General features: G+C 39.9%; 1 protein-coding gene across 1 annotated transcript in view; it reads right to left on the minus strand.

The window, feature by feature from the left end:
- Positions 1-18,715, minus strand: part of ctnnd2a (catenin (cadherin-associated protein), delta 2a) — a gene marked incomplete at its 5' end in the record, with an annotated part of 127,295 nt that extends 108,580 nt beyond the window's left edge. The window contains 8 exons of the mRNA XM_069705581.1: positions 2,288-2,461; positions 6,475-6,607; positions 7,667-7,784; positions 8,115-8,331; positions 8,808-8,862; positions 13,794-13,966; positions 17,699-17,803; positions 18,681-18,715. Of these exons, the coding sequence (XP_069561682.1) occupies positions 2,288-2,461; positions 6,475-6,607; positions 7,667-7,784; positions 8,115-8,331; positions 8,808-8,862; positions 13,794-13,966; positions 17,699-17,803; positions 18,681-18,715 (1,010 nt within the window). The remainder of the gene's footprint in view (positions 1-2,287; positions 2,462-6,474; positions 6,608-7,666; positions 7,785-8,114; positions 8,332-8,807; positions 8,863-13,793; positions 13,967-17,698; positions 17,804-18,680) is intronic.
- Between the last annotated feature and the right edge of the window lie 200 nt (positions 18,716-18,915).

Raw genomic sequence — 18,915 nt, forward strand, 5'->3', positions numbered from 1 at the left:
GAAGTGAGAAGAGACGAGTTGGGAGCTGACCGGTTAAACAAATGCCAGCGTTGTAAACTCAACCTGACTGAACTGTCAGTGTGTTGTCAAACTGCTGTCCACTGTGCTCGAGGAAAATGCCTTCCAGAGACTACAGAAATGCTGGCTGGTGGAGGGGGAGAGTTGCAGTGAGAGCTCCTCAAAATATAAAATAAATCAGAGCTTTTTTAAAGAGCAGTACTGTGAAAACATGCATCATTGTAGCAGAATGTGTACAAATTATTTGTAACCAAATTAACTGCACCAACAAAATTATTTTATTTTATTTGGAGTAGAGCCTTCACCCCACTGTGTCGTCTTCATGTCCTGTTTGCTCCCTGTCCCCATTTCTTTCCACCTGTCTCTCAGTCCTAAACTGGGTCAGGAAACAGCCAATCAGTACTTGTATAATTAGAGTCCCTTTAATTGATTTTGTTGTATAATGCAGCTCCTCTTCATAGTTAAGTGTCCAGTTAAGTAATGTGATGCCACATGCTCTCAATAAATACTCTGGGCTTCATTTGACCGCCTTGTTTAAAATTAGACTGACTGTGCACCACATAACAGACCCACTGACTACGACTTTTCAATTTTTTGACATACCCACACAAACGTCTCGCTACTCTTTCAAGCAGGGAATGACTTATAGCCTTTATTACATTGATCCATGCCAGCTTAATGAACCAATAATGTGAGGCTGTCATTGCTAAGAAAAGGCACTATGGGATAATTAATGACTTACTGCTCACTATGTCAGCACAGCCCTTATCAATTCATTATGTGCCATCACTCTGTGTATTATGAATCCTTATTAGACAACCTCCCATTCACTGCACATGCTATTCACATGCATTTTAAAACGTGCTGCGTTGATGCCAAGCCTAAATTCAACAGCTCAGTGGATTTGTGCCGGTGTGTTTATTTACCACGATAGTTTCTAGGGCCTAACACAGTGGGGGGAAAATTGCATTTGAGGTAAGAAAAAGCTGATGGACTCTGATGGAGCTCCAACAATATAAGACGATCTATTAAAATAGTGTATCATAGGAGAAGCACATTGTAAATGTCAAGCGTTGCAATTACATCCACACGGTCTAATCCAGTCTATTGATTTCTGTAGCTGCAGTCCAAATTTCCTTTGTGATTTTTCTTATACCCATCTATTGAAACTACAAATACAAGGCGAAGTAAATTATAGCTAACAGTGGATCCTCTCTGTATACTTCTGTCGCACACTTATTTATTCATTTCTGATTGCACAGACAATACTATCAATGTATGAATTGTTCACAATTCCACTCAGATTAATCAAAGCAATACCCCTCAAGAATATGAGCAAACTTGATGACCGAACTCAAAAATGTACTTGAAAAGCTGTGCTCTGCGCTTAAAGGCAATTCTCACTCCTTCCAAGTGAATCAAACTGATCAACTCAAACGCCAGTCTAGGGTGGCATATTTACTGCCATGATTCTGACCCAAATGCTAATGATAGCTATTAAAGCTAGGCTGGTTAATGACATCGAGGGAGCTGTGAACGTGGTGTGACCGACTTGGGTGTTTTCATGTGGATATGATACCGTAATGGGATTAACATGGCGTACCTAAACCCACATTGAGATAAGCTCAATGAGGCCCTATTAAAAATACACTGCTGGCAACAATGGAGTTGTAGAGGGAGAGGGTGAGAATGAGTGCATGTGACTGCGTGAGTTTGGTAGGAAATGTGTCCAAACGTGCTTCATTGCCAATTTCAAAAACGATTCACACATAACTTGGGCTTTTAAATAACAAAAGGTTTGGTTATGGCCTTTTCTATACTCCTTATTCTTCAGCTATTGTGTGTTTTCTTGATTTTGCTCCGGTTGGATACAGGATTGTATACAAAGCACATCAATTGTGTCTTAACTGCAACAGGAACATGATTCTGGAAATTCACATCGTGAAAAATAGTGATATGAAGACTGATTAACAATGGGAAATAAACTAATTAAAATCTTAAAAATTTCAAAAAAAACATTTCTTCTCACAAGTTTAGCTGCTGGATGTTAAAATATGTTTTGCCACAACTTATGTAAAATATTCAAGGGCAAAGCTTCAATTTTAAAATATGGAGAAGTTGTAAGATATATTTTAAGTTAAAAAAAAATACACCGAATTGGTGTGAAAACATTGTAAATGCGTCAACATTGGCTAGTGAAGAGAAAAAAAAAAGCTGAAAAGAAACTGCACAGATGTAACTGATCATACAAATGCAAAGAGGGCTTTACCCGTGTTGTTGCGGTAGGGGCCTGTGTCTGGCCCCTGGCTCTGGCTCAGGCTCCTCATGGGGCCCTTGTTGTGGTAGACACGTTCTTCATAGATGGGATCTATGTGGTGCTCTGGGGACCCCAAGGGCCGAAGGGGCTCTTGACTGTGCTGACTACTGTAGGAGCCACGAGAGCCTGCAGAAAAATAGAAAGGAAGAAAAAAAAGCTGTAAGGATGCAAGGGAGCGACGAGATGAAAGAGACAAGACAAAATGAAAGAGGGTGATACGGAGGAATGGAACAAGTTGATTTTAACGAGGTAAGGAAAAAGAAGGAAGGAAATGGAGGGAGGTAAGAGCAAAGCAAGAAATACAAAAGATGTGAAAGGAAGAAAAAGTAAATAAATAAATGTGGCCTGAAAATGGATGAGACACGAGAAAAGAAAATGAACACGTGTGGAGATGATGCGTAAAAGATGGTAACGAGTGATGACAAAAAAAAAAAAAAAAAAAAATTAAAACCCAAGAGCATTCATTCAACAGCAGCAGGCCTCTGTGATGATTGCTCTGTTTTTAGACCTGCCCATTTTCATCTTGCACCTTTCGTTTGCTGAGAGTGAGATGATGTGTGTATGCTTGTATGATTGGTAGAGAGAGAGGTGAGTGAGAGTTGCACCAAATCAGAAGTGGAGAAAAAAATGGCAGAAAAATAGAAACATACACAGCGACAAATGAGATAGGAAGAAAGAGACGGATTGAGAGAGACGAGAGTGATGCCTCCGTATTTCATTTTTTTGTATCTCCGTGTAACACATTGCTCTTCGTCAGCGATAAAATAATGAGATGCAGTGTCCCCCCACCGCTTGCTCTATGTTTGGCAGGAATCCCACAGACACAGGGCAAGGAAGACATTGACAGCAGGCATTTGTTCATTACACAGCAGAACAAATGTAAGGCAGGGGCCTTCCTCTGAAAACACCAGGACCAAAATTAAAATTAGGGAAGTGTAGAAAAGGAGGGAATATAAAGAGAAGTCAGGAGAGCTTTGGTGACATGGCAGAAGATGAAATGAGAAGACAGATACACACACACACACACACACACACACACACACACACACACACACACACACACACACACACACACACACACACACACACACACACACACACACACACACACACACACACACACACACACACACACACACACACACACACACACACACACACTCATATATACACAGAAAGCTATGAGTGACTGGGAGAAAGAGAAACGGTCCAGTGGAGCTAATGTTGGATCATATCATATTAGTTCTCAGTGGATTGCAAGTCGCGTGTCAAGTATTTTCCAGGGGATGAAGTAGCAATGCTCCAAGATTCAAACCTCAGTGTATACCCACCATCAACTTAACACAGTCAAAACCTCACAACCTGTCAGACCATATCAGAAATCAATGTATATGAGGCACTTTGCCGTCTCAGTGGAATCAAGCACATACAGTAGCTTGTAGCCATGCTACTGCTGCAGCTGCAGGAAAGAGCATTACTCTCTGTGAAGCCTAAAAACAATCTGCATAGTAAAATGGTACAAAGATTCTGTTGTATGGACAAAAGATTGTCTGCACTTTGACAAATGATAAACCACTGGTTTACGTTGTTATGCCTGACTTGAGTATGCAACGAGGCTGCTGACTTCCACGCAACTGTGTCCTCCTTTCAGCAGCATGGTCAACTGACTGACCCGTTAACCTCCAAAGCCAACAAGAGGTAAGCTGCAGCCCTTCACACTCTACTAGCCAGCAGTAGACAGATAAAGAAACTGAAAGACGAAGAGGGAGTGAGAATAAGGGAGCAAATTTGGACATTACAACACCCACTGATTTCAGTTGAAATTAAGTGATTTTAGAGGCAGAGGAAAAAAGCAGCAAGAAAGAGATAGGGATGGTCAGAATATACACAAAGCAGTGCTAATTAGAGTCATGGACACACCCATTAACGGCATGACTCATCCCAGCTCTTTCTCTTTCTCACATGCCTTTCATCTTTGAAGTCTTGGTGAGTCGGTTTTATTTCGTTATTCATTTATTTTTTTGGCTCACAGGGGGCCAACTCGTGGAAGTACTGACCTGTTTCTTTCAAAGGAAAGGGGGGACTTTAAGAAGAGGAGATAGGATGATGCAGAGAGAGAGAGAGAGAGAGAGAAAGAGGGAAAGATTCCCTCCCATGATGTTTCATTCAGTAAAATATTTAAAAAGGATAACAAGATGTAAAAACCAACTCTGGTCCCTTGATGTTTCAGTCGTTTTCATGTAGTTTAAAAAGGAAGCAAACTAAATATCACCTACGCCTACAGTCAGTAAATGAGTAAAAAAGAAAATATTACCTGCATTACCTGCTCCTTTATATGTGACTGTGTACAATGTCTATTGTAATTGTACCAGAAATGATTGTATGGCTGTCAACTTAAGATATATATTGAATATCCAAAGGATCTCAGCTGTGCAGGCATGAGTATTAATCAGCATTCAGTGTTAATGCCAACAGAGCTCAATCTCTAAATAAGAGTCGACTATATTTGCTAAGAAATCTGTAATTATCTGCATTTGGTAAACAATCAGTCATTCATTTGCTGTATATATCATACTACTGCCACCACGGCAATATTTATACACAATGAACTCTATCACTTAGGCCCTTTACACAAAAAGCACAGACAGGAAATTTCTTTTTTTTAGGCAATTTCTGTTTTTATGCAGCTTAACACCACTGTGGAGTAGGCGCTGTAGAGCAGTGAAGTACCTCTCCAAACATGCTACTCAGATGAACTCTACAGCGTTTTTTTTTTTCAGAAGGACATCACTCACTGGGAATAAACCATCCTCTACACAGTGACAACACACCATTGGTTGGTAGGCATGCTTGGAAATGTGCAAAATACCAGATATTACAGGTAAATATGTTGTATTTCCAGAATAAAGTGCCTTTAAGTTGTCCTTATAGGATAAACCACAATGTGCAGATGAAAGCCAATTCTGATAATCATGGAGTGCACCTGAGCTTCGCTAATTACAGTAACAGTGTGCAAACGCTTTTCTGTTGGGACTCATTCCTGCCCAGTTCTTTTCTTTTTTACTTCATTTAAAGTGTTAAGGGAAGATGAAACCCTAGGCGTTGCTTCAACATCACACTTATTCCCTCAGGGTAAAGCATGAAGGGCATGTACTTCAAGTTTAAAGCTTGATCAACTAAACTTACTCCAGCCTTTCAAATCACTACACCTTGGTTTAATCAATATTAATCTATTTAAGATTTTAGATTTAATTTCTGTTACAAAAAAAAAAAAAAAAAAACCTCACTCTGAAAAGCATCAACTTGTGGCAAACAGATGCTGCAACAGAGCCACCAACTTGGTCCAAAACCACAGAGGGCAAAAACAGCCAACATCAAATAAAATGTTACACTACACAATGGTGAACTATTAAAAACAGTTTGACACATTGTCATTTTGGGGTTGACGTTGAGCCAACTCAATTTAGATTCAAGAGAGAAAGCCATTAACTATGCAACTACAAGATCAAATAAAAGTCTGTTTGTCTGACTGCTGGTCTGTACTAAGACCAGTGTCACTCTGATACATGCAGCTCCTGGAAATAGTAAATAGATCTTTTTGAAGGACAGAATTATGAATCCAAATCTATTTAATCTTCTTAAAACGGGTTCTTGTGTGGTCGTTACAGCAGACCTGCTTCATAAACAGCTCATAACTCAAAAATCGAACAATGTGCATTCATTTTGAAGTTTTACTTTTATAAAAGGAAGTTTTAAAGACACAACATCTCTTTTGAGCAATGTACAAGTGCTGCAATATGAAGTCGATAACCCTCCGATACCAAGCACAACCCATTGACATGCTTATTCAAAGACCGGCTAATTCAATGGGCCTAAATGCAGCACTTGACATTTCTTAGTGGCAGTAAGATGCACTGCAATATAACAATTATATTACAAATTATAAATGGTCCTTTGACACAAGATGCTACATCAACAACAGACACACTCAAAGATTAATACAGTTTATGGTGAGAGATTTCCTTATACCGCTTTACTACTCAGTTGGTTTAGGAAGAGTTACACCTTTATTTGGGTTTATGTTTTTGTGCTAACACATGAAACTACACGTGAAATTGCATCAGTGTGTGAACTCCTACCTGCTAGACTTCCCGGCCTCTGCAGTGTAGCAGTAGCGTAGAGCTCATGGGAGATCTTGTACTGGTCAGAAGCGTGGTGAGCTGCCAGACGTTTTGGAGACAGAGTGGCATAGCTCCCTATCCCTGAACTCATCTGCAAAGACAATAAGATATATATATATATTTTTTTTTATAAAGTCAGGGAATGACCACACTGAAGTGTATACACTGATGCTTCCCTCTAGATTAGTTTGTGTTGGCAGCAAAATATGCCCCAGCTGATATGGTTGATCTTTTGATTTGGTTGGTTCAGATTCAAAGTGTTTGTACCTGCATATTTTTCAATTTACTTGGCCAAATTAGTTTTATGTCTGTAGCCAAATGAGAAATGTTTTGGAAATGGGCTTATAAATGGAACGTGGCACTGTGTGAAAAATGTCCAAATCACTTAAACTTAAAATGTATAATTCATGCTAAGAATACCAACTCAAAAACAACAACAACAACAACACAACTTTTCACAATTGCATAGGGTAAAATGTTCAATATATGCAGCCAACAAAAAATACTTAAGAAACTTGTGTTTAGATAAGGTGCAGAATTATCAATGGAGGCAAAGCCTTTTTGCAAAATCTCACAATAATGATATTCAAAAAGACATCTTATCTGAAGAACTAAAACATACTGGCATAGATATTTGTTTAAAAATGAAAAGCTATGATTCAATCTGTAATTGTGCTACAGCTACACTAAACCATTTTTGGACATGACTAAAGATCCAGAAAATATGAAAAGGTACATAATCTCCCCCCAACAGACTGTAAATGTGTAATGTGTGTGTAATAATAATAATAATAATAATGTCTACAATAACTCCTCCAAGCAGTTGGAGATTTAAATAGTTGTAAAACTAGGTCAAGATAACAGTTGGCTGCAGGAAAAATCAACATCATTTAACCTTAGTAGAAGAAAGGAGAAGGTTCTCGTGTACATAAGTTAAATCTCACATGACAATAAAATGTATGCATGTGCATCAGTTATTCAGCAGCTTTTGTATTGATTTAACTTTGAGGAGCAGAGATTATATTCCACTGATTTCAGGACTGTCGCAGTTGCATTCATTACAGTGTTTTATAATCAAAGGCCTATTTAACGGATCCACATGAAAAGCTTCATATTTCATTCAACACTGTAAGACTGTAGCATTCTGTACCTGGTGAAGAGGGGACGACGATGAACCGGCCCCTCCCCCTGCTGCTATAGAGTTGGGTGGAGATGCCACCCTCAGGGGAGACCCGCCCCCTCCTGCTGTTGTCACAGCAACTGTGGTACTGGAAGACAAATGGACAAAGTAACATAATTTGTTTAAAAAAATAAAATACCATTTCAAATGATTCATTCCACTTCAGATATAAAAACAGTCATATGCTTCCTCTGTCATGTGTGATGTATTCACTGAATGCTGGCATTGATTAGCTGACAATGAACTGAAAAGAATGAAGTAATTGCCACTTGTCATTCTATTCTATTCTTTTGGAGCCAGTCATTTATTATTTTTACTTCTCATGCTAGCTGTAAAACCTGTAAATCAATCTATTATACAGCAGTATCAACAATGCATACAAATCAATGTCAGTGTCACAGTGAATGTGGCTCTCTACCTGTAAGACTTGGCCAGCCGATTAGCAGGAGACTGTTTGCTGGGAGAGGAAGAGGAGGAGGAAGGCAGACGCTGGGTGGTAGAGTACCCCGGTGTGTCGGAGGCTGATCCCAGGCGTTGGAGTTTACTGGGAGAACCGGACCCTGAGCCTCCTCCTCCTGCAGACAGAGGGGAGCTGACACGCTGGGCAGGCAAGGTGGAGCTGGAGTAGTAGATACCTAAAGAACAAGGGGAGGGGCAAACATGGTCCCTGTGCATCAATAACCATGTATCTAAAATTTGGGAGAGAGTCTTTGCATGTATCATTTTTGATTTACCAAATTAAAATAGAAGGCCTTGAGTTAAAAAAACAAACAAACTGAAACCAAATATAAAATACTAAATGCACTTTTGTACATATATGGCCCATAACCTTGACCCCAAACCAGAGATGCTCCAGAGATGGGAGGTAATATAGCTTGTTTATGAATTATATTAAAATGTGTGAAAATTATAACAAGTACATGCTCTAAAAATGTTCTCCGAGGAGCACGTTCTTTCTTTTGTTCAGTTTTCATGCACGTTTTTAACAATCACCAAATGTCATTGCTGCCCATCAACTGTGCCTCATGCAATGTCAGACTAATTTATCATGAAGAAAATGCCTCTCCACGGAGACAGGCAGAGAAGACGAGTAAGAGAGGTGAAAGCTTACCGGACCCTGCTCCACTTTGTGATTGTTGATGGTGGGCTGCACGACTGGATGTCACCTGAGGGGTTGCAGAGAAACACAGAGGGAGTGAGAGAAGAGCAGCCATGACAGGGGGAAAAAAAAAAAAAAAAAGAGTAATTGGGGGGAGGGATAAGTTGGGAAGAGGGGAAGGGAGAGACAGATTTCAGAAAAATGGGATAAAAGAGATTAAAGAGTAGTGGCCATCAAAAACTTGTATGCACAATGAGTTCAGTCAAGCCTTTGAGGAGTCTCGAATGAACCTCGAGGAGCTAGTAATGAAATCCCCACAGAAAACAGAGAGGTGATTCAAACAGACTTATAGAAGCAGACCGACATCATCTCTCATAAAGCCCTGTTGCACCACCTACTCAAAGTAGAGGAAGGATTATGCAGTCCATTGTGTATTCATGTCTTAATATGTCTCACCTGTTGTCACATAAACCCCATTATTCACAAACAATTCAAGTAATTGAATCGGTTGATACATTTAGATACAGTTAAAGTGTTAGACAAAGCTTTTTGCTGTTAAATCACCCAAATTGATTTTGTACAGTGAAATAAGCTGTGAATCATTCAATGAAAGTCAGCAGTCTTGTCTCCGTTTGAACAAGAACAAAAAGAAATGCCAATTGTAAACTCACCCACTGCCTTGCGACCTACTGCGTTGACTGCAATATGTACTTAATTCCTTACAGACAAAAACTTGCGTACCATTGTGAGTCAGAGGGAGAGAATAAAAAGCCTTTTTACCACACATCACACGCTGATCTGTCCAAATACAATATATTCTCCACATTCTCAGGGGGCAGCATATGCCGGAGCTCCACTGAGCCTCGTATAGCCTTATGTTGATGCGCGAGCTGTAAAGGTGATTCAAATACATTACTACTAGCCTCACATGGCTGCAGTTGTACAAGGCCACATTATGCAAACACACAGTCACTGAGTCACCTTGGAGCATTTCCATTACTGCATACAGTATACAGCAGTTTAACTTAGATCATCAGAGTAACATTCAAACTTTCTGCACAACACAACAACACATCAGGAGATGCCAGCACAAATATATATTGTTATTTGAATGTCTACCTAAACATGACGTGTGTGTACCATGTGTTTATAATATTTATCTGTCTATTATAGCTTATTTTATGTCAGAAACCAACACTTATGCAAACACACATTCTGATGATTCAACAACCAGCGGTTCACAACATGCAAGCACACACATTGGAGTTGTGTAATAAGGCTATGTATGTAACTGTCTCCAGGTGTGAATATTTGCAGCTGTACAAACGCTGCAGAAACACCCTGGTTGGAAAAAAATAATAAATAAATAACAGGGCCTGCTCAGCAAACCTACCCTGGATAAATATAGCAGCATGCTCAGGCACACAATCTCTCATTATGTTTCCAATGGCTGTCTCTGGTTCTATTTCCTGCTTTGTGATGAGCCACAGTGTGTCTGTTGTGGTTCCAGCACTCCTTTGTTTAGAGAGGGGTCATGGAGCCTGATTTATCTCTGGCTGAGTGGATTAACAGTTCTCTTTCTAGAAAATCTGACATACAGTTTGTGGAAGCAAACAGGAGGAAAAGCAGAAAGGAGACATCGATAAGGACTGAAAGAAAGTTGGTCAAATGTGGAACAGTAAGCTGTGATGCTTACATACAAATTCTGGCATGTTCTTGACTCAGTAACATTTCTGACACAGCATGCGTGTCTACATTTATTTTCTGGAAGTCCTAAAGATCCATCTTGATCTCAAAAGAGAAGAAGTAAATCCTGATGAAATCTGTAACTTAACCTGACTCAACTACAAAGCAGTGGGTGAATTTTACTTTCAAACCGACAATCCTGGATGGCAAATTTACTGGTAGAGTCACTGCTGTAGTCGAAATCTGTGAGGATGAAGTCAGAGATGAAAAATGGCTAAACTACCAGAAACTAAACTAACTCACTCTTAATTCAGCACTGTCAGAGGAATAAACTGTGCGCCTCTCTTTTTTTTAATGACACAAATGACTTTGCCAGTAAAATTTGTTGAGCATTAAACACATGAACAAATCCCATGAATTTGAGCCACATCGTATGACCTCCTCAGAACTCTCCACAGCAAGCTCACTTGCTCAGTAAGTTCCATTCAAATCCAGTGTCATTTTTCTGATGACTTTCATAAATAAGTCATTATTTGTATGACAACCACTTTCAAAAAGCCACGTATTTGTCTTCCATGACAGTATGGCAGAAATAATTTTCATCCTTCCTCAAGAGAAAATCTGGTAAATACGTAGCACCATACTCTGACCATGAACATTAAATTAATGGTTCTATAATTGAGCATCTGCAGTGTAAATACAAATTATATAAATGAATCATGTGTTTCAGTATCCAACATTTTACCAAAGTGTTTCAGCCTCATCTTGGCCTTTTTAATAGTTCAACTTAGCTTTACATGCATTGTTGCAATTAGTTTTTTTTTTTTAAAAAGATAGAGTTTTGGAGTTGTTAAGAATACATATGGTAAGTGCACATTAAAGTGTTTTATGCATACAAAGTCATTTCATCTGTTTGTTTGGATAAAGGGTTACTAGAGAATGAATTATAAAGTGTCTATAAACAGCCCGACAGAGACCTTAATCGGGATATCCAGAACAGTGTAAAACTGTCTCTGTGAGTCCCCTGTGTTAGTTTAGTAGGTTATGAAGCCAAGTGGGAGATCTAAAGCTGATGAGATAAAGGCCACAAAACTGAGTTTAATGCTTTCTGGTACTTAAGGTGTGTTTAACACTGCAAATGTGCGACAATGATTAAGATGCAAAGGCTGATGAGCTGGCAACTGAATAGATGAATGATTATATTTGTAGATGGATGAGTAAATAAATGATGAGTGAAAGATGATTTGTTGGCTGAGTTAACTAACGGATAGAAAGCCTGACACACTCGCTGAGAGAGAGTACTTTCTCGATCCGACTCTTTGTCATCTTGCAGTGCTGCTTCTTTTCTCCTCCAGTAAAACACTGGGATGGTTGAGGTGCCATGTATCCATGCATTATTAAAGCATGGCCTCTCAGGGTTATAAATATCCTACAAAAGAGCAGCAACATGCTATACCTTTCACTTTCTCTCTGGCTCTCCTTGAAACAGTCTCTTGTGCAAATGTTAAACAAAAGCGTCCTTCTACAAACATGCTTATAGGAGTGCATGTAAAAACAGTCCCAATGTGCAAATGTAAATATGCACACACAAGTGCGCAAGTCTGCAAACGCACCAACAAAAACATGCAATGTACATGCATGCAAGCTGCACCTGAAAATCTAGCAGCACTGGCGTGCATAAAGCTATTCATGAGCAACAAACCCTACTGACAGCCCTAGCCCCATTACACTGACAAGCCAAAAACATCAGAGGAGAATACACACACACACACACACACACACACACACACACACACACACACACACACACACACACACACACACACACACACACACACACGCTCACATGGACAGAGATGGTGAGTAGAGAGGACAGAGGAGGAAGATGGGAGGAGGGAAAAGAGGACAGGAACACTGCAGAGAGAAGGAACATTCCTTCTTTTCCTTTTCTGTCCATCCATCTATATCTCTCTCTGTCTGTCATTTTTTTTTTTTAATTTTGTCTGTTACTCCCATGTTTCTTATTTATGAAGAAAAGGAATCTAAACTTTATCTGAAACCGCCTCTAAAATGTTCTTCGGTGTGACTGAGGGGAAATGAGTAAATATGTTTACAAAGACAGATAACACCTCCTTCACCTCTCTCTTTGATCAGACACATGCACAAAAGCAAACAAAAACAGAGAAAAACATGGGCACACACCTTTTCACACAATACATTGAGAAAAGAGCACAAGAGGATACACACACCCATTCAACTTTAGAAATTAAAAACCTTCAAGAAAACATGTGCAAAGACTTTCAAAGATACACAAAAGACAATCACAATAAGGGGTGAGTTACCTGGTTTATAATTATTGATCTAAAACATGTTCTCTTTCATTCCATTCATAATCATCTGTCACAAATGAAATATTTGTCCCAGACACTGGCAATATCTTTTAATGAAGCACTGCAGCTGCTCACTGATTAAGCACATGTGTGGGTGTCAGTTTGAAAGTATGTGCGTGTGTAAGCATGTGTGTTTCCAGTATGGGGATTGCCACTGATATGTTAAGGACATGAAAATTGGAAATAATTGGCTGGTGTAGGCTGTGAAGTAATGTGGTGGGTTTTCTCTCAGCACACTGCTGTTATTAATATGTAACTTTGTGTCTAGCTTTACTTCTTAAGTCCTTCTAAACAAGACACATGCACAGATTTCTCTGTGTGTATTTAATTGTCTCCTCATTTTGGTCTATGATCATCTGTATACTTGTCTTCTTCTTAGCAGCTCTAAAGAATTTGTCTCTGTCCTTCACCTTCTTCAAAGTAGAGACAAAATGCAATGGATTTATTTCAAAGGCAGTTGTAGTGACTGGACTAAAACACTTTGGCAGGGCTAATGAAATGGGATTATGTGTAAATATGTACTTAGTCACTGATCAAATAGACTCAACTATGATGTCAAACAAATCCACATTCGGTGAGAGCAATGAGAATCAGAGGTACATGTAGTTGGAGAAGCGCAATGCAAGACACTGCTTAAAAAAAAAAAAAAAGAAGGCAGGAGAGGAACAACAAGAATGATGATCGTTCAGCTCTCTAAACGAAACATGGAGCAACAAGGAATCTGAAAATCCGCATCAACACTACAAGTTTGCATAAGCAGAAGCGTACAATGCAGCTGGACATATAAACTGTGGTGAACTTACTTCAGGTAAAGTTCGCTTAAGTTTACAAAAACGACTCGTGACAGAATTTTTGTCTGATGTCTTCATCCTCATCCACATTTTCATCCCCATTATTATCTTTGCACAAAAGTATTTCCTACCTGGTTATAGCTGTGCACGGCTCCTCCAACCTGCCCGCTGCGCTGAGGAGTTGCTGCAGAGATGCTGTCGCTAAGGGCGAGGGTCTGGTTGCTATGGTAGCTGGCAGAGTACTGGAGCGAAGCCTCCGGGGTGGAGTTGAGCTGCAAGGAACTCTGGGAAAGAAGAGCCGGTCCTGCCAATTCAAACAGGAGTGGGGTATGGTTGGGGGGGGGGGGGGAGAGAGAGAGAGAGAGAGAGAGAGAGAGAGAGAGAGAGAGAGAGAGAGAGAGAGAGAGAGAGAGAGAGAGATTAAGAGATTAAGAATGAGAAAGAGAGAGGGGGTGTGAAGGGGAGAGATTGAGAGGTGAGGAGTGAAATGGGGAAGAGAGAGAGAGCAGCAATTTAGAGCAGATAGTGCAGCAGTGCAGCACTCCGTGAGTTGGAGATGGCATACATAATTTATTAGCAGAGGAAAGGAGAAACAGAGGAACAGAGACAATGGTAGTAGGAGGAGGAGCAGGGAGATGGAGAGGATGGGAGGAGGAGGGCCGAAAAGAAGAAAGTTATAATAAATGGAACAACAACTTAAATGTTTCCTCCCCAAATATGTTAATTCTTACCTGGAGCTGTTGGCTCAAACAAAACTTCACTTGACCTCTTATGTAAGATATATTAGGAGGGTCTAGTTAGGAATGAATCATTACACATCATATAATTTCTGTATTTCTATAGTGAGCTTTGCAGGATAATGGAAAGTGGCTTTTCCCAAATGGGCCAATACACTTTAATAGCATAAGCACCAATCGACTGTCAATGCAGAGGACGATGTAAACCAAATCTGCTTCACTCAATGATTAGTATGACTGTAACACCACCTTCACCCCCCTCCCCCCACCCCCATTCCTCCCCACACACACACACACACACACACACACACACACACACACACACACACACACACACACACACACACACACACACACACACACACACACACACAGGACAGTCAGATTCAGAGCAGCATTACTTCCACCACCTGATGAGAACATCAAAAGACAGTTTTTATGAAGGATTATCTTCTAAACTGTGAATGATGTGATGCCGTGAACTGGAGGAAACTGTTACAAGCCACTAAGTAATCGGTGGCGTGTGTGTAAGTGGTTATATAGGTTACCAGTGTGTGTGTTTGTCTCTGTGCTTTGGTTTTAATGAAGAATAGTTAGATCTGTAACATGTTCACTCAGTGGGGTATTCATATTTTATTAGTTTGCTATTTTTACTCTTTCCCCCTCTCTGAATACAACTTTCAACTACATAACATAAATTTGGAGCTTAAGGACACCAAACGAGGATCTCTTTTTTCTGACTTTTCCAAACTAAAATGTCAAACTATCATGAAAATGTCTTAATAATGTCTACAGTAAGTGTCTTCAATGAGTTCACGACTCGTTAGCTACTTTCTTTCACTGAAAAGAACAATGGCCCGTTATTATTCTTATCCCATATCTATTTGCTTGCTCTCTCCATCTCTCTCCTCCTCTTCCCCCAGAATCCTTTTCTCCCTGTGAGTCTGTGTGCTGTGAACCAAGATCAACTCCTCTGCTTCTCGCCTTCACAAAAGACTTGCCTTCTCTCATTTTGATTCATCCCTTGCTTTTTATGAATTATTAAACAGCACTTTGTGTTACGCAGTCTGAGTGGGAGCTCCCAAACTCATCATCACTCAGCCTTGGTGTTTGTTACATTGTGTGTGCTGTATGACGAAAACGTCTGTGTTTGTTTCTGTGTTCGTGCAGGCGGCAAGAGGAGTGTTTGTGCTGGACGCTCGGAGGTTAGAGTTATTAGGTTGGACGACGGACATGTGTGACATTAAGTGTGTGCATGCTCAAAATATGTGTACTAGTTGAGTGTGAATGTGTGAGAGGGTGAGGGCTTTAAGTTCTTTCATGTCAGTATTGAGTTTCATAGAGTCTGCTCTGACATGGAAAATATTAATATTTTAGAGGCTCAGTCACATTATGAGCATCCTATTCTTACTCAGTCTACGAAATGTTTTCCCATCACCACACACGGGTTATAGCTTTTTAAGAAGCTGGGTTTTAAGATAGCACAGCACAACCCACCAAAGCCCCACAGTAATTGGTTTGACAGGTAAATTTCATTTCCTAACATTGCTGTTTTTAGAATTTGTGTGTCTCTGTACACTTATCAGTGTTGTGTCACTGTGCATTGACACCCAATCAACTGCTATATTAGCTGAAAGCAAAAAGCCTCCCTGTTTTGTGCAACCTTTCACTGAAGACAGCAACGTGTCACTATATTATGTATTTACTGCTGAGTTATTTGCAGTACTCCCTTTTCAGGGAAATCACTCTCACACACACACACACACACACACTGAAAACTATGCTGAATTTATCTGGACCCAAACATTGCGACCCTTTTGGTAGAAGCCAATTCCCGAAGTGGGAAAACACGTTGCGTGCGGAACTGGAGTGCACACAATGAGAGTTCCATGTCTTTGGACAGGAGTGACAGAGGTTAAGGCACTTCCTACAAACAAGATAAGAATCTAATTATAGAACATGTCTTCCAACTGTTCAGAATATGATTCTATTTCTCATCAAAGCAAACCAGCAACAGCACATTGTAAAACCAGCTTTCTAAAGTTTATCCTGTCCAACCATTTGCCATCATGCATAACTGTGTGTTTGTGTGTGCTTCACACTATCTGCCCTGTGCTACTAGTACCCAAATCGACAGGCTTAATGTGTAACATGCGAGTCCTCACATAAAAATGTGCTGAGCGTCACTTAAAGTGCGAGTTCTTGAAATGCCATCCATTACAGCAATATCAACCATCAAAAAGGTCAGCAGACAATAAGTGAAATGGGAATGCAGTGTTCCAAAACCAATGACCTGCAAAGAAAATGCCAAGCACATTTAGCAGGACCTCATACACAGGCTGCCTCTCAATCATTGTTTGAAGTTGTTTATCAGAATCCAAGGTCCACACGATGGAAAAGCTATTCAGGACGGTTGTTTTTATTAACTGTAATTTTATCTGCTCATGGATCAACACTCCTAAGAATAAATTAGGTCTTAAAGTTTCTGGTTTTACAGTCATTTGTATTTCAACTGCGATCTCTTTTCAGTGCCAAACTGCAACTGCATTCTTAGGAAATGTATATCTCATTTAATTTCAACTCTTTCTCTCTAAAGAATTTGTTCACATTTTAAAATATCCACCTTACTTTATGTAATTATATGCTTAACTATATACCTAATGCCTAATCTGGAACCAAATCCTCCCTCGACTCAACTTGCTTACGGTAAGTAGAAATTAAATCAGATTGAGAACTCAATATTAAAGGGAATTGCTATACTTGTGCCACATATCAAATGGGTTGAGGGGCTGATACAAGTACATTTTCTCCTTTTCCTTCAAGAAAACAACAACTGTTACCTAGCATACTGTAACTCCTCAATATCTAAAACAACAAGACGTTTATGTTGCTGTTTTTTGTAAGATTGTCTGGTTATTCAGTTGAAGTACCTGCTCCGGTTAAGCAACAGCCAAATTAAGGTTAAGCAGACCTTGATTTTGATGCATCGACTGTTAAAATTCAGAAAAAAGTAATTTCCCATCAACAAATCAAATCCCTCAAACGTAAATGTTAATAAACATGAAGATTAGACACTCACAGGACATTTGGTCTGTCCCTTTTTGCTCTTACAAAATAGTTTGAAACAAATGAAATTGAAACAGACACCAACATCCCCCTCCAACACACACACACACACACACACACACACACACACACACACACACACACACACACACACACACACACACACACACACACACACACACACACACACACACACACACACACACACACACACACTTACTGAGTATACTTACGTTCTCCGCTGTCAAGTATTCCTGATTCCTGAAGGGAGCGAATGCAGGAATCCACCAGCTCCAAACCTGTGGTCAACTCATCCTCGATATCCTTTTGTCCATCTACTGTGGAGGACAAAAGAGGATGAAAGGCACAGACAGACACCAAGACAGAGAGAGACGGAGCGAGAGAGAATGAGGCGAAGAGATGAATAAGAGCTCTCTGGACTGTAACCTCAATCCTCTCACACTCCGTAAAGCCCTACACATTATGACTTGCTTATGAGCTGTAGGACATTTTGATTATATGCTGGAAAAGGCCCTGGAAGCTGCCTGACTGGAAATGAAGCTGTTGGTAATGAAAAAAAAAAAAAAAAAAAAAAAGGATTTGATTCACTGTTAACTGTGTGTAAATGCATCTAGGAGTTTGTGTGCATGTAAGCCGCAGATGAGAAAAACAAGCAAATAGTACATACTCGAACACATGCCAACAGTGGCCTTGGTCTGACAAACTGATACGTTTTGAGTGTGTGACTAGGCTTCTGCGTGTGTGTGTGTGTGTGTGTGTGTGTGTGTGTGTGTGTGTGTGTGTGTGTGTGTGTGTGTGTGTGTGTGTGTGTGTGTGTGTGTGTGTGTGTCTGGATCTGTGTGAGCATGCAATCATCTTTTAATCTATTGGGTATGTGGGCAGGTGCATCTGCTCATACATTAGTGGGCTGCAGGTGGAAATCCGAAATGCCCCATGACACACTCTTGTCCCGGTAGGTGAATCAGACATATATCCAAACAGGCCTTAACATGTGTTACAAATATGAGATAAACTACCTCTTGTAGCTGTTAGAGCTTTCGCATTCCAGCCTAAAAGGTCTTTGACTTGTATGCATGATCAATTTAGTTTTTGATAATAAAAACAGTAATAAAAAGGTCTGAACAGTCGCTTCATGCAACAGTGCCTTTACATGCATGTCTGAGAGGTTTGTACAAACATGCATTGTGAATTTACCTTGAGAGTTCCAGCGAAATTGCTCATCTGCTGAACTGCAAGAGATGAGATAATAATAATTTTAAGAACAATAAAAACACCAATAGCACAAATCAAACAGGGTGCAAATAATGTCAGCATTTTTAAATTGATTGCATATTACAGTGACGCTTCCAAAGCATTTAACAAACTATAAAGAGAAGTTAAACAACGGGGTATTTTCACTGATTAAACCTCTAAAAATTAAGTAAAACTC

This window comes from Brachyistius frenatus, unplaced genomic scaffold (genome assembly GCF_029030835.1).
Source record: "Brachyistius frenatus isolate BFR_SWC_R1_liver_20210118 unplaced genomic scaffold, ASM2903083v1 Contig_57, whole genome shotgun sequence".
Classification (NCBI taxonomy): Eukaryota; Metazoa; Chordata; class Actinopteri; family Embiotocidae; genus Brachyistius; species Brachyistius frenatus.